Here is a 24,049-nt window from a genome sequence, read left to right as displayed (position 1 = left end):
GGCAGAAATTGAGCCCTCGACTGAGAACTTCGATTTCGTCTGGTTGAAGGGTGTGGTCGGACAAATTGACGATGGACTTCCCTATGGTTGCAACCGTGGTACCGGGGGAGGCTTGGTTGATGCTGGTGGTGATGCCGAGTTTCTCAAGCTTCCTGCTCTTGGTTTTCATGTAGGCAGCGTAGTTCCGTTGCCTCGTCTGTTTGGCGGTGTCTCGTAGCTGGTCTGCTGTGTCCTGAGTACAGGTTGAGAGTATGGACTCTATCTTGGTTTCGAGGTTGCGGCGTCTGCCGTAGAGTTGGTGTACGAGATGGTTGCGGAGTGTGCGAGAGGTACGACGGCAGAGTCTCTCCGCGTAGTCTGAGTTGTATGTCGACTTGAGTGGGTTCGTGATCTGTAGTCCTTTCGGGATCTTGTCTGCTTTCTTGCAGCTCTGTAGAAACTTGAATTCTGTGTCGATATGCGCGATCTTCTTGGAGATCCTCTCCACTGTGAGCCGGCAGTTTGTGGTGTCGATAGCAGCCATGATGTGGAGATGCACGTGATGGACTGGGGTGGACAAATGTACTGAGTCGTACAACACCAGGTTATAGACCAACAGCTTTATTTGAAATCACAAGCTTTCGGAGCTTAGCTCCTTCGTCAGGTGAGTGAAGAAGGGTTTCCATAAAAGCATCGCATATATAGTCAGAGAACAATGTCTGGTGATTACAGATAATCTTTCCAACTGCCCGTTATCACCCCTCAGCAGAGAGATAATTACAGCAATCAAAGGAGTGGATGATGTTCAGACAGGTTTAGTCTGGGACACATTACATTCAAGAATACTGAATACACAAGGGGTCAGATAACAAAGACAGAGAGAGAGAGGCACCCAAAAGGCAGAGAGAGAGAGAGAGAATGACCTGTTGTATTAAAAAGTTAACTTTTTTTCGCTGATGGGGTTACATGTAGCGTGACATGAACCCAAGATCCCGGTTGAGGCCGTCCTCATGGGTGCGGAACTTGGCTATTAATTTCTGCTCGACGATTTTGCGTTGTCATGTGTCTCGAAGGCCGCCTTGGAGAATGCTTACCTGAAGATCGGAGGCTGAATGTCCTTGACTGCTGAAGTGTTCCCCGACTGGGAGGGAACCCTCCTGTCTGGCGATTGTTGTGCAGTGTCCGTTCATCCGTTGTCGCAGTGTCTGCATGGTCTCGCCGATGTACCATGCTCCGGGGCATCCTTTCCTGCAACGTATGAGGTAGACAACGTTGGCCGAGTCACAGGAGTATGAGCCATGTACCTGGTGGGTGGTGTCCTCTCGTGTGATGGTGGTATCTGTGTCGATGATCTGGCATGTCTTGCAGAGGTTGCCGTGGCAGGGTTGTGTGGTGACGTGGATGCTGTTCTCCTGAAAGCTGGGTAATTTGCTACGAACGATGGTCTGTTTGAGGTTAGGTGGCTGTTTGAAAGCGAGTAGTGGAGGCGTGGGGATGTCCCCTTGTGTATTCAGTATTCTTGAATGTAATGTGTCCCAGACGAAACCTGTCTGAACATCATCCTTTGATTGCTGTAATTATCTCTCTGCCGAGGGGTGATAACGGGCAGTTGGAAAGATTATCTGTAATCACCAGACATTGTTCTCTGACTATATATGCGATGCTTTTATGGAAACCCTTCTTCACTCACTTGATGAAGGAGCTAAGCTCTGAAAGCTTGTGATTTCAAATAAAGCTGTTGGACTATAACCTGGTGTTGTACGACTCCGTACATTTGTCCACCCCAGTCCATCACCGGCATCTCCACATCAAGAATGTTGAACTCCACTCTCTGGGGCATAGGGAGCCACTGGAACTTGAACAGGACATAGGTGATGGGAGTGCAGGACTTTTTGTAGGTGAGCGTATAGGCTGAGAAATTTTGAATGAGATGTAACTTGTAAGAAGTTGAGCTGGGAGGGCAGATGGGAACAAGAACAACTTGCATTTATATAGTGTCTTTAACGTAGCAAAACATCCCAAGGTACTTCACAGGAGCGTTATCAAACAAAATTTGACATCAAGCCACATAAGGAAATATTAGGACAGGTGATCAAAAGCTTGGTCAAAGAGGTAGGTTTTAAGGAGTGTCTTAAAGAAGAAGAGAGGTAGAAAGGTGGAGACGTTTAGGGAGGGAATTCTCGAGATTAGGGCCTAGGCAGCTGAAGGCTGAGAAGTGTTGAGAAGTCGAGCCTTGAGGTGATGAAGGCATGGATTAGGGCTTCAGTGGCATTAGGAATGAGGTGGGGCTGAGATAGGCAATGTTATGGAGCTGCAAAAAAGCAGCTTTGCTAATCGATGGATGTGGTGTGGTACATAGTGAAGAGGAGGGAATGAAGGACGGATTCCTAGGTACCATGTGGGCAGAGGAGGGGAAGCTGTTGAGGTAATGCCTGCATTGTGATAGGTATGAGCAGAAGCAGGAGAGAGCAGTGCAATGGAAGTGGACTGCAGAGGAAAGATGTTGGAGGCCTAGGTATATCGGACCAGCATTAGTCTATTATATTCTACTGTTTTTGGCTAGACTCCACTGAGCGGGATGGGGGGGAAGGGGGGCCTACGGTGGAAAATTTAAAGTGTGAAGAGATCCATGCCCCATTCCAGGAGACTCCCGGGCATTCTGGGAGGGTTGGCATTTCTGTGCTGTGATATTCTATGATTTGCAAAGTCTGGCTCTGCAGGTGTTTACTATCTCTTCCATTATGAGTTCACTGTTCTTCACTTTGCTCATGGGCACTATCAGGTCTATTATTATTTGAAATAATAGGGTCACGAGACATATCCATGCTCAGCACTTGTCTTTATTTTGAACACTCTTGTTCGTTCCACCACTTTAACACACAGAGACCCGGATTTTCCTCTGATTAGTGAACAAACGGTGCCCATTGCTCGTTAGATTTGCACTTGCCCATTAACTTTTCTTGTTTTTTTTCATGGCAAGTTCCTCTCATGGGGTGCTGAATCCAAATGGTGCCCTCTACAGTGCAGTTGGGTCCTGTGTGAACAGGGCAAATAACTGTGCATCCCCTTAACCAATCAGATTTAAGCATCTGATGAGCAGCGAAGTGTCAGAACCAGGAAGTGTAAGTTCAAATAGTAAATTCAACGTCAGATCAGGTACGGAAAGCGGAATAAAGAGGGGGTAAGAAATATTGAATTAAGAGACAGAGATAAAAGAGACAGAAAGAAAATGTAAAAAAAATTAAAAGAAAAGAAAAATCTTATGGAATGAGACTCCACAGGTGTAAAAGTTAATTTTCAGTGCCAGAGAGGTTGTTTGGCAGTCATTAAGACTTACCACACCATTAAAAGTGTGCTTAGATTTAAATAACTTGACGTACCTTTCTTTTGGCGCGATTAGTTCGTATCCATCAATGCATTGCAGGAGCTTCACGCCGTTCCGTTCACTCGAACGGTGAGTCAGCCGGTGAGATGTCGTTCCCGCAAAGCTTACGGAGGAGCAGGGCATCTGTTAGAGCAACTTCCGGATTTCCGCATTTAACTGCGCATTTGTGGTCGCCGGAATTCGCTCTACCGTTTGCACAGAAATAACAGTGAGCGCTGTTAGGCTCGCCGTTATTTTCACAGTAAAATCCGGCCCATTGTTTCTTATTGATGTTTATCTGTTTCTCAGGAAAATTGTAGTAGTGTAAAATTTGCCAGATTGTAAATCTATCATGATTATTAGAGGCCTTTTTCAAAATTGATGAAGTAACTCTGAAGGTGGCATCTTGTTCATAACTTTCTCTGTGATATTGTGGAGTACAAATATTTGTTTCATGGTAATCCATTTCTTTACCCGGTCTTTTCTTCATTCATTCTCTTAGCTACGGATTTACTAATCTTTAATCTGGAATGAAGGTTTCCACCTTTTGTCAAGTCAAAACCTAAAGAGAGAATTGGAACAGGGCAGGGGTGGCATTTTAGTGAAGACTCAAAGTGAAAAATAGAGCAACTTTACGAGTGAAACTAACTCCTCGGTTTAAAAATGTAACCTATTGTAATATTCACAACATAGAAAAGAAAATATGATTTTGAATTAACCCCCCAAACACCTCTGCTTCTCCAGCTCGTTCTCCTCCTTTAAGAATCTCCTTAAAACACATCTCTTTGACCAAACTTTTAGTTACCCCTCCTAATACCTCCTTCCTTGGCTTGTCATCGATTTTTGTCTGATTACCCTTTGTCATTCGCCGCGGGACGTGTTTCTGTGTTAAGGATGCGATATAAAAAAGCAATTATGATTGTTGTTATTGATTCACCTACAGAGTACTCGATCAATGGTGGAGGGGGTAAGCAGAATGGGAAGGAAGTTGGTGAAATCCATTTATTTGTGATCATTATAGATCTCATTCCTAAAATGATGCCTTATCCTGGTAGTATTGAAAATTCCTCCCAACTGGCCTTTTTATTCTCTTTCTGTTTGCAGCTCTAACACCAGTTAAATTAAAGGACGGAACGGAAGGAGCGACGTCCTCTTTTCTCGGGATCTGGCGCTTTACCGGGCAACATAATGATGGCACCCATCTCCCATAGCAACTGGAGCAGCGTCGGCCGCGAGGTTTCAAACAGTTCAGCATTCGAAACGGACGCTTCAGGTTTACGGTTTGGGGCCGATTTACCAGCACCAGCAGCCGGGAGCGTGGTAAGGAAAGGCGTAGAGCAGCGTTGTAACCGCATTATCAGCAAAGGGAAGGCCTCACTTATTATTATTTCATCCTTTGTTCTAGTAAATGTCAAGTAGTTTATTCGACTTATTTCATAAACAATTTCTGGGCCATTAATGACTTTATGTGATGCCTGTGAAATGGCTTTGACCGGATGGTACGAGTGCTTCCTCCGCTTTTTCCTTTTCTATGCAACAACTGTATCCAAGTTGCTAAGAGTTGTATGAGAGCACCAAGGCATCACCTAATTCCTATTCCTTTTCCCAATGGACAGGTGGTTGGCACCTCTCTACGATGAGACCAGGAACTTCCCTTCTGACGCTACCCATTTGTTCCACTGCTTTTACATCCAGCAGATCGTGACCTGGGTTGTTTCGGTAGCAAAGACCCCCTTTTAGATGGTAAGATCGTTAACCTGACTGGGGCACTGACCAGGTGCAATGTGGAGGAGGGGGAATCGTCACTCCACTCCTATCAAACACATGTACCCCACTGAATGTCAACCCAGTATGCAAGACCAGAACTCCCACCTGTGCTTGGGGAGCTGCCTGGAGGGGGTTTGAACCCATATACTCCTGACTCAGAGGTAGGAATGTTACCACTGAGCCGAGGTTCACTCTAGATGTGAGTGCTATTACGCTTAAAATATTTCTAAAAGTAAATGCTTATATAACCTGCCCTTTTCAAGTTATTTTCCTCCTTTTTTTCTCTTTCTATGCAACAACAGTACCCAAGTTGCTAAGAGTTGCATGAGAGCACCAAGGGATCACTCCCCTAGTTCCTTTTTTAAAATTCGTTCATGGGATGTGGGCGTCGCTGGCAAGGCCAGCATTTATTGCCCATCCCTAATTGCCCTTGAGAAGGTGGTGGTGAGCCACCTTCTTGAACCGCTGCAGTCCGTGTGGTGAAGGTTCTCCCACAGTGCTGTTAGGTAGGTAGTTCCAGGATTTTGACCCAGCGACGATGGAGGATCGGCGATATATTTCCAGGTCGGGATGGTGTGTGACTTGGAGGGGAACGTGCAGGTGGTGTTGTTCCCACGTACCTGCTGCCCTTGTCCTTCTAGGTGGTAGAGGTTGTGGGTTTGGGAGGTGCTGACGAAGAAGCCTTAGTAAATTGCTGCAGTGCATCCTGTAGATGGTACACACTTTTCCCAATGGACCTCTCTACCATGAGATCAGGAACTCAGCTTTGGACTCTCAATTATCACAGAATCATACAGCACAGAAAGAGGCCCATGCCAGCTCTCTGAAACAGCTACCAATTAGTCCCATTCCCCTGCTTTTTCCTCATAGCCCTGCAAATTTTTCCTTTTTAAGTAGAAATCCAATTCCTTTTTGAAAGTTACTGTTGAACAATTAGGATTGGGCTGATGTGGTAATTGGCCCAGTTAGATTTGTTCTGCTTTTTGTGGATAGGACATAGCTGGGCAATTTTCCACTTTGTTGGGTAAATGCCAAAGCTATACCTCCACTGGAATATCTTGGCTATGAGGGCAGCTAGTTCTGGTGTGCAGGTCTTCAGCACTACAGCTGAGATGTTATCAGGGTCCATAACCTTTGCTGTGTCGGTATGCTCAGCTGCTTACTAATCTCGTGTGGGGTGAGCTGAATTGCTGAACAATTGTATCTATGATGATGGGGACCTCGGAAGGAGGCAGAGTGGGATTATCCACATGGTATTTTTGGCTGAAGACTTTTGCAAGGACTTCAGCCTTGTCTCTTGAACTCGTGCTGAACTCTGCCATAGTTCAGAATGTGGATGTACATGAAGCCATCTCATCCCGTTAGTTCATTGTCCACAACCATTCATAGCTGGATATGGTTCACCATTTTGTTCTGATCCATAGATTGTCGGACTGCTCAGCTGTGTCCATAGTCTGCTGCTTTTGGTGTTTAGCTTATCGTGCTGTAGCTTCATTAGGTTAGTAGCTCATTCTAAGATATGGATGGTGCTGCTTCTGAACTCTGCTGAATCAGAGTTGGTCTCCTTGCTTTATGGTGATGGAGGAGTGAGGGATATGCTGGACCATGAGGTTACAGATTGTAATGGTGTACAGTTCTGCTGCTGATGGCTCACAGTGCCTCATGGATGCCGAATTTTGGGCTGTTAAATTTGTCCTTGATTTATCCCACTTAGATCATTTTGGCAGGAAGAATAAGGAGAGGCATTACAAGCTAAATAGTACAATTTTGAAGGGGTGCAGAAATAGAGAGTTCTTTGATAAAGTAACGGAGAGGGTTGATGAGGATAGTGCGGTTGATATTGTGCATGTGGACTTTCAAAAGGAATTTGATAAAGTACCACATAATAGACTTGTTAGCAAAATTAAAGCCCATGGACAGTAGCAACGTGGATACAATTTGGCTAGGGGACAGAAAGCAGAGAGCAGCGATGAACAATTGTTTTTCAGACTGGAGGGAAGTGGTGTTCCCCGGGGGTCAGTATTAGGACCACTGCTCTTTTTGATATATACCAATGACCTGGACTTGGGTATAGAGGGTATAATTTCAAAGTTTGCAGATGACACGAAACTCAGAAATGTAGTAAACAATGTGGAGAATAGTAACAGACTTGAGGAGGACATAGACAGACTGTTGAAATGGGCAGACTCATGGCAGATGAAATTTAACGCAGAGAAGTGTGAAGTGATGAATTTTGGTAGGAAGAATTAGGAGAGGCAATATAAACCTAAATGGTACAATTTTAAAGGGGGTGCAGGAACAGAGAGACCTGGGGGTGTATGTACACAAATCTTTGAAGTTGGCAGGACAAGTTTTGAAGACTGTTTAAAAAGGCATATGGGATCCTTGGCTTTATAAATAGAGGCATAGAGTACAAAAGCAAGGAAGTTATGCTAAACCTTCATAAAACACTGGTTAGGCCTCAGCTGGAGTATTGTGTTCAATTCTGGGCACCACACTTTAGGAAGGATGTCAAGACCTTTAGAGAGGGTGCAGAAGAGATTTACTAGAATGGTGCCAGGGATGAGGGACTTCAGTTTTGTGGAGAGACTGGACAAGCTGGGGTTGTTCTCCAATGAACAGAGAAGGTTAAGGGGAGATTTGATAGAGGTGTTCAAAATCATGAACGGTTTTGACAGAGTAACTAAGGAGAAACTGTTTTCAATGGCAGATGGGCCAGTAACCAGAGGACACAGATTTAAGGTGACCCGCAAAAGAGCCAGAAATGACATGAGGAAATATTTTTTTACGCAGCGAGTTGTAATGCCCTGGAATGCACTGCCTGAAAGGGTGGTGGAAGCAGATTCAATAGCAACTTTCAAAAAGGAATTGGATAAATAGTTGAAGAGAAAAAATTTACAGGGCTATGGAGAAGGAGCAGGGGTGTGGGACTCATTGGATAGCTCTTCCAAAGAGTCGGCACAGGCATGATGGGCCGAATGGCCTCCTTCTTTGCTGTGTCATTCTACGATTGGCACACTGGTAGTGGCACACTATATGATAGTGTGTCCTCACTGTGAAGACAAGATCTGTGCAATGGTCACTCCTATCTTTTTTATTATGGACAGGCATGTCTGCGACTGATACATTACCGTCTTGTGTTAGTCCCCTCACCACCTGACACAGGTCCAGTCTGGCAGCCATGTCCTTCAGTACACAGCCAGCTCAGTCAGTGGTGGTCCTCAACCCTAAGTACATTCTGTGCCCTTGTTTCTTTCAGTGCTTTGTCTAAGAACATGTTCAACACGTAGAAGTACTGATTTTTCAGTTGGGGGGGTGGGGATGGGGATGGGGCTGGGGGGGTGATTGGTGGTAATCAGAAGGTTTCCTTGGCCTTGTTTGACCTGAAGTCATGAGATTTCTAGAATCAGAGCCATGCCCACCTGACCATTATTGTGTCCCCACTTCGAGTGATCCTATTCTGCTCATGGGACAGAACATACCCAGGGATGGTGATGAAGGATTCTTGGATGTTGGCAGATAGATACAATTCTGTGAGTGCAACTATGCCAGGATGTTTTTTGACTGTTTTTTGAACAGCTCTTCCAATTTGAGCACCAGTCCTCAAGTGTTAGTGAGGAGGACTTTAGAGGGTTGAATGGTTTGGGATTGCCTGAGCCAATGTTAGTTTTTGCTGATAGATCTGTCCAATATTTTTCTTATGATTCTGTTCTATAATCATTTTTTTATAACTGGGTATGGGCCTCCCAGACATCTTTCTGTGTCTCCAAAATGATCCTTCTGCATTAGCCACCTTCCCTTTTAGCTGCTACAAGGTCCTTAGAATCTGTGGCAGCACCTGATTTCCCAAACCCTAATCAACAAGCTGCCAGTGGTAAGTGTGTTTTGCACTGACAGTTCACCTAACTCATGTAAATGAGAGATAACCTGGAAATAGGATGGTTTCCCCATTGACTCCATTGAACAGCTGTTCCTTTCGCCCTGCCCACCTCTCATTGGTTTTACTCTGGGGAAACCAAAATCGGCCTTCCTGTGTTCAAGAAAGGTATTTGTATTCCCATATATTTGTACTATATAATTGTAAAATTATTTTCTTTTATCTCTTAAATAAATCCCACAGGGTCCAGTTTGATCATTTTTTGGAAATAGCCAAGAGCTCAATCACAAATCTACAGTGAAATAGCTTTGAGTGAAGTTCTTTAAAATCTGTTACATCATGGGTCGACTTACAGTGGATGTAATTGCTAAAAGCAGTCTCCATGTAAAGAACAGAAGAGATGAACCATTGGGACAGTACCTTAAAAAATTGACTCATCTAAATTTTTCGAACAAGAATATTGATGAAATCGTAAGTTCACTTAATTGATTGAGACTAAATCGTATTCCCTGTACTTTGCTATTTATATATGTATTTAAAATATAGCCTAGGGATCTGAAACTGGGGGTTCTTTTAAGCTGCTTTTATGTTGAAGCCAGAAAAGCAGTGCTTAAATAATGACCTGCAACTTACTAGCAGCATGCTTGCTTTTTCTTGTTCATCAATATGCTGCTGATTTTTATTGAGCTACAGAGTCAATAGGCTGGAACCAGCATTTTGCACTGCTTCTGATGGCTGCTCAGAGGATTATGATAGTCTGGTCCTGGTTGCTGCTGGAGTTGCAGAAATTGACTTCTTTATTTTCATACTGTGCTTTTGGCAGTGGGAATTCAACCACCTGGTACTGCTGGCACATTATGAAAATAAAAAAATGAGTAAACTGCAACCATTTTTTGAGGAATCAGTGCAGGGTTCTAGGAGTCAAAATAGAGAAAAAGTCCTCTCTCTCTCTCTCTCTCTCGCTCTTCTCTTTCTCTTTTTCTCTTTTTCTCTTTCTCTTTCTCTTTCTCTTTCTCTTTCTCTTTCTCTCGCTCTCATTCTCACTCTCTCTCTGATATTCCTTCCCAAGGGTAGGATCCTCGCAAAAAGTTATTTAATAGTATGTCGGATGACAGCAGCCCTTCTCATGGTCCCCAACCCCTATCCATTTGAGATGACTGCAGTTGAACTTGCTCAGACAGTCATCTCCCCACAGAACTCCCCTTTTCCAACCAGTAAGGATTAGATTATGGTAGTAATGGATATGCCTGTGATAGAATTGGGTACTCACCTGAAATGGGATTGAGCCTAAAACAGGTGTACAATAGAAGCTTCCACATGGGACAACAGTTCCTGGAGCTAAAGGTGATGAAGTTAGAACTGGAGACTTCCCAGACTATTGTACATGGTGAATTGCTATGTGTATGGGTAGGCAACACCAAGGTAATTTACTACATTAATAAGCAGTGAGGATCTTGCTTTCATTTCCTTTGGCGGAGTGCTGCCCTCTAACACGCTGGTGTCGGATTCAAGACCTTGCACTCTTACCTCAACACTTAACCGTGGTAAACAATATAGCAGTAGAAGTGCTCAGTCATTTTACAGTTCACCTTCGCAAGTGGTGGTTCAAGAAAGTTTCAGGATTTGATGGTGCCTGGAAATCTCCACTTGCTTCTCTGGACAACCATTATTTCTGCTTGGCAGGGACCACATAAGCCTTGAGGCAGAATGGTTTCCCTTTGTCCTGGACAAAGTTTTCTTATGCATTTTGTATGTTTTCCCTGATCCCATTAGTAGCTCAAAAAATACAAGCCGAAGAAGCAAAAGTTATCCCAGTGACCCCATATTGGCTTTGAAAGCCTTGAGTAGAAATAGGACCTCAACGCACCATGGAAGGGATCTCCTCTCTCATTTGGTAGGATCACGTATTACTTCCAAACCCAAATATGTTCCATCTGGTTATGGAAAATGGACAACTGTTAGATTTCCTAATTAATAGTCACAGGACATCCATAAATAGACCTTCCAACACAAAATGAAAAAGGTTTGTGTATTGGTCTTCCACAAAGTTGTTTAGTCCCATCTCTGTGAAGTCCTCCACATTGTGAAATATCTTCAGCATATCTCCCCCCTGAGAGCATGCTGTAGATCAGGAACTTACTGCATTGGTAATCATGAGTGTATACAACTGTGTCTTACCAGTCCATAGCACAACTTGTTGGAAGGCCATACTGCTATGATGTTGATTTAAAGCACTAAAATGTTTAATTTTGTTCCTGTACTATATAGTGTTCATATTATTCTCAATAATTTAAGTATAACATACAGGAAGGCATATTTCAGCAGTTTTAATATAATAAAAGTGTGCACATTTGCAGATACTTGAAGCTGGAAGGTGTTTAAAACTGGAAAGTACATAAAAAAAGTTACTGATTAAAAGTGAAAGTTCAGTTGAGTTTGTTTGTAAAACCATGTTTGCTTTTTCTTTGTTTCAGGATGACCTCTCTGCATGCAAGAACCTGTCTGTCTTATATTTATACGACAACAACATCACACAAATTCATAATTTAGGATTTGCCTTTAATCTCACCCATCTGTACCTGCAGAACAATAACATAACACACATTGCAAATCTATCCTCGCTACAAAACCTCTCCAAATTGTAAGACAATCCTAACTTTTGTTTCTTTGAAATGAATGTTGAAAGAAAAAATGTAATGAGAATAATGATATGCATTGTTAATCAAATTCAGAAAGAAAGAAAGAATTTGCATTTACATAGTGCCTTTCATGACCATGGGATGTTCCAAAGTGCTTCACAGCTAATTACAACAGTGACTGTACTTCAGAAGTAATTAATGTAGGGAAATAGCAATGAAATAAATGACCAATTAAACTGTTATGGTGGTGTTCACTGAAGGATAGATGTTGGCCGGGACACCAGAAGAACTCCGCTCCTCTTCTTCGAATAGTGCCATGGGATCTTTTATATCCATCTGAAAAGACAGAAGGAACCCCAGTTTAACGTTTCATCCGAAAGATGGCACCTCCGACAGTGCAACACTCCTTCAGTGCTGCACTGGGGTGTCAACTGAGATTATATGCTCAGGTCCTAGATTATTAGCACCTGCACAATGAATATGTAAATATTTCATTTAAATATTTATTGTACAGATGCTGATAATTCAATCAAGTGTTAAGGTTTTCCTTGCATACAAAGTAATTTCTGTGCTCCAGTATGTCATCTTTATGTAACACATTTAATGGGTTGGAATTTGCTGGAGCAGGCATCTGCAAATTAGTGCCTGGTTAGTTAGACTTTTTCCTGCACTCTTCAGCTCCAAACTTTTTTGTCCTGTAAGGTGCTGGAAGTGCGAGTTGATAACGGAGACATTTGGGGCCAACAGTGTATTTCCTTAACCATTGAGATTTAAGGATTGAGAAATGAACAGTGGAACGACTGAGAAGGAGGGTGAATTAGAGTGGGTGAATTCAATGTCAAATCAGATACAGAAAGAGAATTAAAGAGAGGGAAAGAAAGATTGGATTAAGAGAGTGAAAAAGGAAAAGTAAGAAAAACATTTTTAAAATGTAAAATTTGACACTTTTACAATCTCCAACAACAATTCACTACCTGAAGGAATGAGACTCCATACTTTTAATTGTTTACTTTCTGGGTCAGAGAGGTTGATTGGCAGTCATTAACAATTACCACGTCATTAAAAGGTTACTTATGCTATTAATTATTAGACTTTACTTTCTGTGGCGAGATTAATGTGCAAATGCAGCAACTTCATGAAACTCATGGGGAGGTTAAGGACAAGATGCTGTTTTCATGAACCAACAAAGGAAAGGCACAAATTATCCAGCAACTTGTGGCGATTTGCAATTCACGGGGTATCTCTTCCTTACCACAAGTTGCTGGACAATTTGCACATTGATAACGGCGTGCATCGTTATATAACAAATTGCGGCCCAATATATTTACTCTTGTTTTTTCAAGTTTCATGAGGACAACTACAGAAATGGTGCTTTAGTAGTTTCATTCAAGTTATGTTTGTTTCCCACCAATTGGAAGCCAGGCTCTTCCCACAAGATGGGAAAATCAGATGGAGAGTTACTTGGGGCTGTTCTCGTGAACCCCCTACTGACTGGCTTCAAAGCAGAGGCCTTGGAGCAGCTTATATGAACACTGTCTTAGCCATTGATGATGTGCATTGTGAACGTGACCAAGGGAGAAAACAAAATAATTTAAACTGAAAAGGGAAGCTTATCCTCTTACAAAAATAAATCAGTGGCATGAGCTTCCTCTTACAAATTGATGGGTCGCCTCTTAAAAATGTACCCAACAGGAATAAATGAAATTCTCTGGTCTATCTTGGTCCATCTTGATGTATGGTATTGAGTATGGCTATCTAAACAATTGAAGTAGGGTGGGGAAGCAGAGAGAAACTGTGATGTTGTAAAGTAGTTGTGGTCACAGTATTACCTTGTATTACTGGGATTTTTCTGTTTGATAGTATGAGTTTCCTTTTTTGTGTTTTATCTTCTCTTCGAATTGGGTCTTGGGATGATTTACTACGTTGAAGACATTATATAGATGCAAGTTGTTGGCAGAGAGAGAGAGAGAGAGAGAGAGAGTGAGTGAGTGGGCACCCACTGTTCTGCCAGTGCTATTCTCTCTGTCCTCATGGGGACTTCCACTTCACACTTGCTCACGCTAATTAAGGTAAAGAATCTTACAACACCAGGTTATAGTCCAACAAATTTATTTGAAAATCACAAGCTTTCGGAGGCTTTCTCCTTCGTCAGGTGAATGTGTTGTTGGAAGGCTCTAGAATGATCCCCAGACTGGTCTCAAAATGCTATCTTTTTAAAGTAAATGGAACTGCTGTAGAATGCATGTGGATCTTACCGATAATTTGTCATTGATATTATTTGTTATTTATAAATAATACACTTCTTGGCTTTCCAGAGCACAATGGTCACTTCTCAGGATCAGTTCCAATCTAACTTAAACAAATTCAATTAAAAAATTTAAACGCAAATAAAATTATTGTTACCAGTCTTCCATGTTTTACCAGCTTGTTTCCCCCAGCTTCGGCCTTCTGCAACCTCCTGTTGGGAGGATGGGGTAATCCAGCTTGAGGACACCCTCTGTAGAGGTCATTAAATGTTTCATTCTCAGGTTATTGCAACAGTTCATACAATGCACCTCAAAATGTTGTCTTTTCCACAAATGGGGATATTTTTCCTCTTTTCACTAATTTTAGCAAAAGAGCAGACAAATACCATTTTCCAAATGTTAATAGAGGGAAATATTCCTCCGTGTCTTTTAAAGCATATAACTAACTTTAACTCTGTAGATGCTGTCAGAACTAATCTTTGGTTGATCCACTAGGATACCAGTTCACTGATTTGGGAAAGAACATTGCATTCTCTAAAATTAGTTATATGCTTTAAAAGACACGGAGGAATATTTCTCTCTGTTAAAATTCGGAAAATGGTTCCCTGCTTTGTATTTGTCTGCGTTTATGCTAAAATTAGTGAAAAGAGGAAAAATATCCCCATTTGTGGAAAAGACAACATTTTGAGGTGCATTGTATGAACTGTTGCAATAACCTGGGAATGAAACATTTAATGACCTCTGCAGTAGAGGGGAATTGGAACAAAAATTTGAACACAATCATGAAGCAAAAATGAGGTTGTTTGGGTTTTGTATCCGATGAGCATATAAAATCCAAACTTAAATTGGTGCTGAGCCATGGTTTGATCTTGGAGTAAGTAGGACTAAAATGAGCACTTAAAATGAATTTTTGGTCATTTGAATCTGATGTGACATTTTGGCTTCTTGGTAAGTTTAGCACTTCCAAACTGCCATATATACCATCGGTAACTGAATCAAAACATTTTCAGGCTTCCAACAATAACAACTTGCATTTATATAGCACCTTTAACATAGTAAAATGTCCCAAGGTGCTTTATAGAGTACAATCGGACAAAAATTGCCACCAAGCCAAAGAAGGAGACAATAGTATAGGTCACCAAACACTTGGTCAACGAGTTACGTTTTAAGAAGAGTCTTAAAGGAGGAGAGAGAGATGGAGGCATTGAGTCAAAGAGGTTTGGGGAGGGAATTTTAGAGCTTAGGGCCTAGGTGGCTGAAGGCACGGCCACCAATGGTGGGGCAAAGTAAGTGGGGGATGCACAAGAGGCCAGAGTTGGAGGAATGCAAAATTCTTCGAGGGTTGTAGGGTTGGAGGAGGTTACAGGGATAGGGAGGGGCGAAGTCATGGAAGGATTTGAACACGAGGATGAGAATTTTAAATTTGCGGCATTGGTTGACCGGGAACCAGTGTAGGTCAGCAAGCACAGGGCTGATGGGTGAACAGGACTTGGTGCGAGTTAGGATACGGGCAGCAGAGTTTTGTATGAGCTCAAGTTTATGGAGGGTGGAAGATGGGAGGCCAGCCAAGAGAGCATTGGAATATTTGAGACTGGAGGTAACAAAAGCATGGATGAGGGTTTCAGCAGCAGATGGGCTGAGGCGGGGCAGAGATGGGCGATATTAGGGAGGTGGAAGTAGGCCATCTTTGTGATGGGGAGGATATGGGGACAGAAACTCAGCTTTGGGTCACAAAGGACACCGAAGTTGCGAACAGTCTGGTTCAACCTGAGACAGTGGCCAGGGAGGGGGATGGAATTGGTGGCATGGGAAAGGAGCTTGTGGCGGGGGGCCAAAGACAATGGCTTTGGTCTTCCCAATGTTTAATTGGAGGAGATTTCAGCTGGAATCCAAGACTGGATGTCAGGCAAGCAATCTGATAACACAGAGGTAGTGGAGGGGTTGAGAGAGGTGGTGGTAAGGTAGAGCTGCAATTCATCAACGTATATGTGGAACCTGACATTGTGTCTTCGGATAATGTCGCCGAGGGACAGCATGTAGATGAGAAATAGGAGATGGCTAAGGATACATCCTATGGGGACTCCAGAGGTAACGGTGTGGGGCTGAAAACCCAAAGTTTATCCCTGGATAGTTGTCTCTGAGATTTAGTGCCTCATCTCTGCAGCACTCTATCTACTGGGACAGCTGAGAATCCTCTTTATACAATGTACTTCTTTCTTACAGGACATGTGTTTATTTTTACATATAGGTATCTAGGTGGCAATTGCATTTCTGTAGTGGAAGAGCTAGAGGGATTAACAGAGCTCCGGGAGTTACATCTAGAGAATCAGCGCCTTCCCCTTGGGGAGAAGCTACTCTTTGATCCTAGGACTCTCCAGTCTCTAAAGGTAAATAGTTGTTGCAGTCATATTTGATGTAAGCTTTCTTAGGTTTGACACAAATCTCTGATGGTGTGGGACTATGTGGTTTAAAGAACATCTTATCACGTGGTAGACAGATTTAAAGCTTGATGACCTCATATTTTATTATGAAGTCAAAATAGGAAACTCATCAAAAATATGATATCTGTTCTCCTTTTTCTAGTTGAATAATCTTCATGCACCTTCCAAGATCAAGAGGGCAGCCTGTGGAACTCTTCTCACAGCCCTGCCAGATAGTCAACCTATCTCTATAAAATAGAAATCAGGAATGTGCTACGTGGTGAATATTGAATGCAAATCCAAGTTCTACCACATTGTGGTGCATAGTGCTGCCAAACTAAAATTGTGAGTTAAAAAATATCAAATTTTCACATTAAATCAAAAGCAAAATACTGCGGGTGTTGGAAATCAGAAATAAAAACAGAAAATGCTGGAAAAGCTCAGCAAGTGAGGCAGCATCTGTGGAGAAAGAAACAGAGTTAACGTTTCAGGTTGAAGACCTTTCGTCAGAACTGGCAGTCCAGACGAAAGGTCTTCGACCTGAAATGTTAACTCTGTTTCTTTCTCCACAGATGCTACCTCAATTGCTGAGCTTTTTCAGCATTTCCTGTTTTTATTTCAAATTTTCGCATGTTAAAGGAAAAGGTGGATTTAGTTAAAAGGAAACACAGCAGGTCAGGCAGTATCTGTGGAGAGAGAAAGTTAACGTTTCGTACCAATCTTTCATTAATTCTTTTCCCATATATCTACACACAAAGATAATTACCACTAAAGTATTGCTTGCTCAAGATGTTCTGTGCAAGTAATTTGCCTAACATAATTGTATTTTTTTCCATTGCGAAGGCCATGCTAAGGTGGAGTACGTGCCTCCATGATTTGCTTGGTTTCTGTAGACAATAATTTGGGAAGACAATTACTGTTAAATTACATCAACATTTTTGGAGAGATACTCTAAATAGTTCCATGTGATATTCAGGTTAGAGATTTCTAATCAGCAGTGGAAGAAATTTTGTTAGCTCTCCAGTGGCCTCTTTAGCGAATCTCAATTTATTCAAACTGACCTTTCATTCTTCTTTAGGATTGGGAATCCCATCTCTGGTATATGCTGGAACAGCAATCTAGGAACTTTAGTTCACATAATTTGGGAGAGTCAAAAAGTTTGTAACTTTTGGCCAGAGGTGCTTGTGACGCTGGAATGAGTAGCTGTGAAATTGATTCCCCAGTGTTCTGCTCTGATATTTCCAGGTGTCCACTGGTCTTTATAGGCCCTCCCACAAGTTTTGATTTGTTCTTGCTGCTCTGAACTTTTGCTTGTAAATCTTATGTCCTGGATGATTTAGAAAGGTGATAATGGTCTGTATATTGCTCACGCTCGCCACGCCATAGATTTATACTCATCCACTGACTTACTGCAGTCTTTACTGGGGGCACTTCCTCTAATAGAAAGCTGAAAAGAGCCCAACGTTAACTCCAGCGAAGCTAGGACCTGTGGAAGAAGTGAGAGGTGCGATCCCTCCCCTCGACCAATCAGATTGCAGCATCCTTGAAAAGCTGCGAAGAGTCAAAATATTGAAGTACAAGCTGCAACTTTAAAAATAGGAAGTAAAAGCTACAACAATAAAATCATTTGTAAAAACAGTTATAGACAACGAAGAAGAGAGGGTAAGAAATAATCGAATTAAATATGAGACAGATGGTAAAACTATATAAAAAAAAATTTAAAACATTTTTTAATGACCAAAATTTTTAAAATAAGGAGTAATGAAACTCCAAATTTTTAAAAGTTAATGTTTGGCAGTCATTAAGACTTATCGGACTGTTAAAGCTTAGTTTAGAGCTTGTATATTTAAGCGTACCTGTTTTGTGGTGCAATTAGTTAGTTTCCAGCTGGGCAGAAGAGCAAGTTGGCGCTGGACCGTTGATTCTGTTGATAACAGCTGGCGACATCCCTTTAAGGCAAACCTGTCAGATCGCCGGTGAACCAGGAAGAGCAAGTTCCAGATTTCCGTGTTTGTGCATGTGCAAATGCGGGAACTGCTTTCATTTGGCCACTAACAACAGAGCTCACCGTTCATTTTAAAGCGATTTCCGGACCATTGTCATAATTTGCTGGTAGCCCCTCTAGGAAATATCTACATTTGAGAGAAATGAATCCTGCAGGTGACCTGTTGCCACATCTCTGATTGTACCACTTGATTTGTTAAGAATTATGTGAAAGCAGCATGGGTTGACTCTGTTTCCAGTTTCGTATTTCTCGATCTAAGGAAGTGCATCACTCAAACTGACACTGCAGTCATGGTGTCATCATGAGGATCACTTGAGATGGGGGAAATCATGATGGAGTGTTCCATGTTCTACCACTCTATGTTAGCGCACCAACATGGTTTACCATTGAGCCACCTCATATGCATTTTTTTAATGAAAAGGAACAATTATTGGATTATAACATACATTAATTGCATTACTTTCTGGAAATTCAGTGTGGATTATTACATCAATATCAGCCACAACATCCACCATTGATGAAAGAAGATTGATAAAATTGCCTTTACCAATGCCAGAGAATATATGAGTAATTCTATGAAATTGCACTCTCCTGATGAAGCCTCACCTACCGGGAATGAATATTGGGAATTCGAGTGTGTGCTTCACATAATTTTCTGTCCATTAAGATTAATAGTTGAAGATCTGATGGTGAAACTAGTGGGCAAAGCTGCACACTGGGAGTGCAATTTTGTAAATATGCCCCTTTTATATTTATTATCTAAAAATTGATAAATGGGAGTGATCGCCGGACAATTTTTTTTAGGAGTTACCAGCAACATTTATAATTTGTTTAGGTTTCACCCTCATAGTCTACTACATGACCTGTATACTAGTAATCACTCTAGGATATCCATAATTCTCTATAAAATGCTCGTCATAAAATCATTAAAAGTGATTTTAGTGTATTGACCTACATTGACAATTACTATGACAATTATTGCGAATTAAAGCAGATTACTAATTGTGGAAGTCCTAGCGGCTTGATTTATGCAGCATCAAATATGGAAAATAGGAGAAAAGTAAGACTAAATGGGGAACTTTAAAAAAATAATTGTCATCTACAGGTAATTATTTTTCGTTTATGCAGAAATCCTTGTGTGTTTTGAACATCAAGAAGAACAATATTGATGAGATTAAAGAACTGTCTTGTCTTGGGAACCTGAATCAGTTTATGGCAGAAGACAATCAGATTCGAGATATAAAGGTAATCTTAATTGAAAACCAAAGAAAAATGTTAAAGCAAGTCTCCACATGTCATGCTTCATTCACAGCAGCAAAGGTGGGCAGGCAATCTGCCACCAGACCTCTGCTAATACTGTTATCTTTCCGTCTTTCAGATGAGACGTTAAACTGAGGCCCCCTCTGACCTCTCAGGCGGACGTAAAACATCCCATGACACTATTCGAACAAAAGGTGGGGAGTTCTCCCCGGTGTCCTGGCCAATATTTATCCTTCAACGATCATCACTAAAACAGATTATCTGGTCATTTTCTCATTGCTGTTTGTGTGACCTTGCTTTATGCAAATTGGCTGCTGCGTTTCCTATATTACAACAGTGACTATATTTCAAAAGTTCTTAATTGGTTGTAAAGTGCTTTGGGACGCCCTGGGATCGTGAAAGGCGCTATATAAATGCAAGTCTTTTTTCTATTTTTTGCAAATGAAAGTGGTTGCTTACACCTTTTTAAAAAATCTGTTACGAACATACGAAAATGACGGGCAAGAAAAGACCAAACGGTCCATCAAGCCTGCCCCACACACATTATGGCTGGAGCATCCTCAATAGACATTTCTTAATCCCCTCCCGCCCCTCTGCCCCCCCCCCCCACCACACCGTAGCCATGTAATCTCCTGGGGAGGCAAAAAAAATTAGAAAAACCCAGGGCCAATAAGGGAAAAAATACACCGGAAAATTCCTCTCTGACCCCCACAGACAATCAAAACCAGCCTAGGAGATCACATGGAACCATATGTTATCTGTAAACCCACTTACCTTCTATATGATGCGATCTCTGCCCCAGTCAAGAACTGGTCCAGCTCCCTCTTGAAGGCATGCAGAGAGTCAGCACCCACCGCACCAGTCAGCAATGCATTCCAGAGGCTCACTACTCTCTGGAAAAAGGAGAACTGCCTGACATCCAGTCTATTCCTACTCTTGCATAGTTTAAACACATGTCCCCTGGTCCTCCCCAATCTGTTCCTGTTATGTAGGTGTTGTAGATGGGGCACATTTATTGTCCATTCCTAGTTACCTTGCTTGTACAACAGAGTGGTTTGATAGGCCATTTCAGAGGGTATTGAGTCAACCATTTTGACTAGTCACTTATAGGTCAGACTAGGTAAGGGTGGCAGGTTCGCTTCCCTGAAGGACATTAGTGAACCAGTTAGATTTTTATGACAATCCAGTAGCTTTCATAGTCATTTTTTTTCTGGTGTCAGCCAACAAATTACAACATTAATTGAATTTAATTTCACAATTTCCAATGGTGGGATTTGAACTACCTATGGATAGTCCAGTAGCAAAGCACCACACGACTGTACCAGAACAGAATGACTTTCTTTTCCTCACTGTGAGGATGCAACTAATGTATGCTCAGCATCATCCCCATGGTGGGACAATTACAACAACAACTTGCATTTATATAGTGGCTTTAATGTAGAAATATGTTCGATAGTGTTTTAGAAAGGCATATAATATTGGGAACTCACAGCATCACAAGATGTTGGTACTTTCCGCCATTGCCACTCTTGCACATAAGAACGTAAGAAATAGGAGCAGGAGTAAGCCATAGGGCCCCTCAAGCCTGCTCCACCATTCAATAAGATCATGGCTGATCTTTGACCTCAACTCCACTTTCCCGCCCGATCCCCATATCCCTTGATTTCCTTAGAGTCCAAAAATCTATTGATCTCATTCTTGAATATACTCAACGACTGAGCATCCATAGCCCTTTGGGGTAGAGAATTCCAAAGATTCACAACCTTCTCAGTGAAGAAATTCCTTCTCATCTCTGTCCTAAATGGCCGACCCCTTATCCTGAGACTATGCCCCCTAGTTCTAGTCTCTCCAGCCAGGGGAAACAGCCTCTCAGCATCTACCCTGTTGAGCCCTCTCTGAATCTTGTATGTTTCAACAAGATCACCTCTCATTCTTCTAAACTCCAGAGAGTATAGGCCCATTCTACTCAATCTCTCCTCATAGGACAACCCTCTCATCCCATGGATCAATCTAATGAACCTTCTTTGCACTGCCTCTAGGGCAAGTATATCCTTCCTTAGCTAAGAAGACCAAAACTGTACACAATACTCCAGGTGTGGTCTCACCAAAGCCCTGTACGATTGCAGCAAAACTTCCTTACCCTTGGACTCCAACCCCCATGCAATAAAGGCCAACATACCATTTGCCTTCCTAATTGCTTGCTGTACCTGCATGTTAACTTTCTTTGTTTCGTGTACAAGGACGCCCAAATTCTTCTGAACGCCAACATTTAATAGTTTCTCACCTTTTTAAAAAAAATTCCGTTTTTCTATTTTTCCTTCCAAAGTGAATAACCTCACATTTTCCCACATTATACTCCATCTGCCACCTTCTTACCCACTCACTTAACCTGTCTATATCCTTTTGTAGATGCTTTGTGTCCTCCTCACAGTTTACTTTCCCACCTAACTTTGTATCGTCAGCAAACTTGGATACATTACACTCTGTCCCGTCATCTAAGTCATTAATATAGATTGTAAATAGCTGACCCTCATAGTAAAGTGCTTCACCCTGATCTCGCCTCTTATTTCCTCTCCACTTTGCCAAGGGAAAATACGTAGCACGGATGGAAATTTATCATTGGAGAAATAGTGATCATAAATCTGCATTCTAACACTGTTTACAGTTTCACTAATTTCTAAATTTATTTCTTCCATTCATTTTTACTTTGTGTAAAAAGAAATTAGCCCATTTTCACAATTGAACTAATGGAAAACCTGAAATACGATACAAAATTTGTGCAACACGATTCTGTTGTGTCTAAAGTCTTTGTTTTTATAGCAGTAAAATGTATTCCATGTTGCCCCTGTGGAGGTCTTGGTTTATCCAATGAGTAGCCGATATTACAGATGAGGAAGGTCCATGAGTTTGAACCCCTGTCTGCTATGTTAGCTGATCTCAGCTGCAGTAACTGTATAGATGCTGTAATTGCCCTCACTACCTTTTATTTAGGAAGGGAAAACTGACCAGGGTTCTCCTCTCACAGGTTTTACTATTTTATAGGCAATTTTCTTCTGTTTAATGTCTAAAGTATTAACTGAGTTATTCCCTCGTTAACTGGAAATTGCAACAAAGAAACAAATTGCTTCTGGACAATCTGCCAACCAGTAGGTTAAAAGCCTGCAGTCTGTTCGCATTAAGGGCTGAAAACCAACATATGAAATACACTGAAACTGATGCAGTAAAGAGCATAAGAAAAAAATCAATAAAATGTCAGTGTTGAGTCAGCTGTGGCTACATTTTACTGTATTCCCATTTCCAAATCCCTTGGTCACTCTGTCTCCTATTCATTTTCTAAAAAGATCTTGCTGAGAAATATGTAAATTTATTTTATTTGCTGAGAAATAAGTAATTTAAAAAAAAATCCTAATGTGTAAGTGCCATTGAGTGAGTAGAAACAGAATCATGTAGGTGAAAGGGAAAGAGTAGTCATGTAGATTTGAGGTTATAATGCATTTGTGTGATAGGTTCTGAGTTTCATTTCAACAATAGGTAACAAGGATACAAGCTATTCAGTATTATATTTACAGTTTAACTAGTCAATGGCATTGCATGCAGTATTCAGGTCAAGCAGGGTTAGAGGCAGGGGAGGTGAAGGGAAATAGGGAAGAGGGATAAGGGATTAGAGTGGAGATGGGAGGTGGGTGAGAAGTAGAATGTGGGAAAGGGGATGAGGAGGCAGGGGAGGGGAAAGAGCAGAGGACGGGATAGTAGTAGAAAATGGAGGAGAGGGGCAAATGAGGAGGGAGCTGCTGGTGGGTGGAAGCAAAGGCAAGGAAACTACCTCATTGGGGATGGAAGGTTGGCAAACTTATTCATTGGGGAATGGTTTGCATATCACCTTACCTGGGGTTGGGGGTTGGGGGCTGGGTGGGGCATAAGGTAACCTTTACTTCTCCCGGGTTGGGTGGGGGGGGGGGTGAAATTTCATTTAATCAGGAATAGGGTCTACTGAGCTCCCTTTCTTTCCTCAGTGGAGACATGGGCAATGAGCAAGCCTTCCATCTTCCTAGTCCTGATTTTAGTCTCTGTGGGAGGAGGGATCTGGGAATTGGGAATTAAGTTGTACAAGAACTGATTTTGCTCTCAGTTGGAGGGTGGGGGTTTCTGGTGGGGTTTGGGGGAGGCCTTCTGTTCTGAGGCCCAGTTTTGCTCTCCATTTTGAGGAGGGGAGAACCATCTGTTCTCCAGATCCGATCTTCTCTGGGTTGATGTAAATACTCGCCTTAGTGGAAGGGAGTTGCTTTTTGGCTCAGTTTTGCAAATACAGTATTTTGAAATCATTTAATGTTACATTTTGACCTTGTTTTACCCTATCATAGTTGCCACCTACAGCCAGGGGTGGGTTGTAACAGGAAATTCAGACAACGTGGGAGAGAGGGGGCCCGAGACCTTGCTTGAGGAGGGCGGCTGAGATTTTGCTCACTGGGGAGTGGGGGATGAGTTTTGGTGT

At 42.0% G+C, this 24,049-nt stretch overlaps 1 protein-coding gene across 2 annotated transcripts in view; it reads left to right on the top strand.

The window, feature by feature from the left end:
* The window catches only part of ppp1r42 (protein phosphatase 1, regulatory subunit 42), a 125,296-nt gene that overhangs the window by 13,674 nt on the left and 87,573 nt on the right, over window positions 1–24,049 (top strand). The window contains exons 2-7 of one of the 2 annotated variants that reach the window (XM_067975874.1): window positions 4,448–4,663; window positions 4,960–5,086; window positions 9,231–9,458; window positions 11,462–11,628; window positions 16,121–16,259; window positions 19,426–19,542. In XM_067975874.1, coding sequence (XP_067831975.1) covers window positions 9,327–9,458; window positions 11,462–11,628; window positions 16,121–16,259; window positions 19,426–19,542 — 555 coding nt within the window. In that variant the 5' untranslated portion in view covers window positions 4,448–4,663; window positions 4,960–5,086; window positions 9,231–9,326. The remainder of the gene's footprint in view (window positions 1–4,447; window positions 4,664–4,959; window positions 5,087–9,230; window positions 9,459–11,461; window positions 11,629–16,120; window positions 16,260–19,425; window positions 19,543–24,049) is intronic. The other variant, XM_067975882.1, reaches the window with a different exon arrangement.

Source organism: Heptranchias perlo, chromosome 3 (genome assembly GCF_035084215.1).
Source record: "Heptranchias perlo isolate sHepPer1 chromosome 3, sHepPer1.hap1, whole genome shotgun sequence".
Classification (NCBI taxonomy): Eukaryota; Metazoa; Chordata; class Chondrichthyes; order Hexanchiformes; family Hexanchidae; genus Heptranchias; species Heptranchias perlo.
The sequence above is the reverse complement of the archived record's forward strand: the minus strand, read 5'-3'. Positions and strand labels throughout refer to the sequence as shown.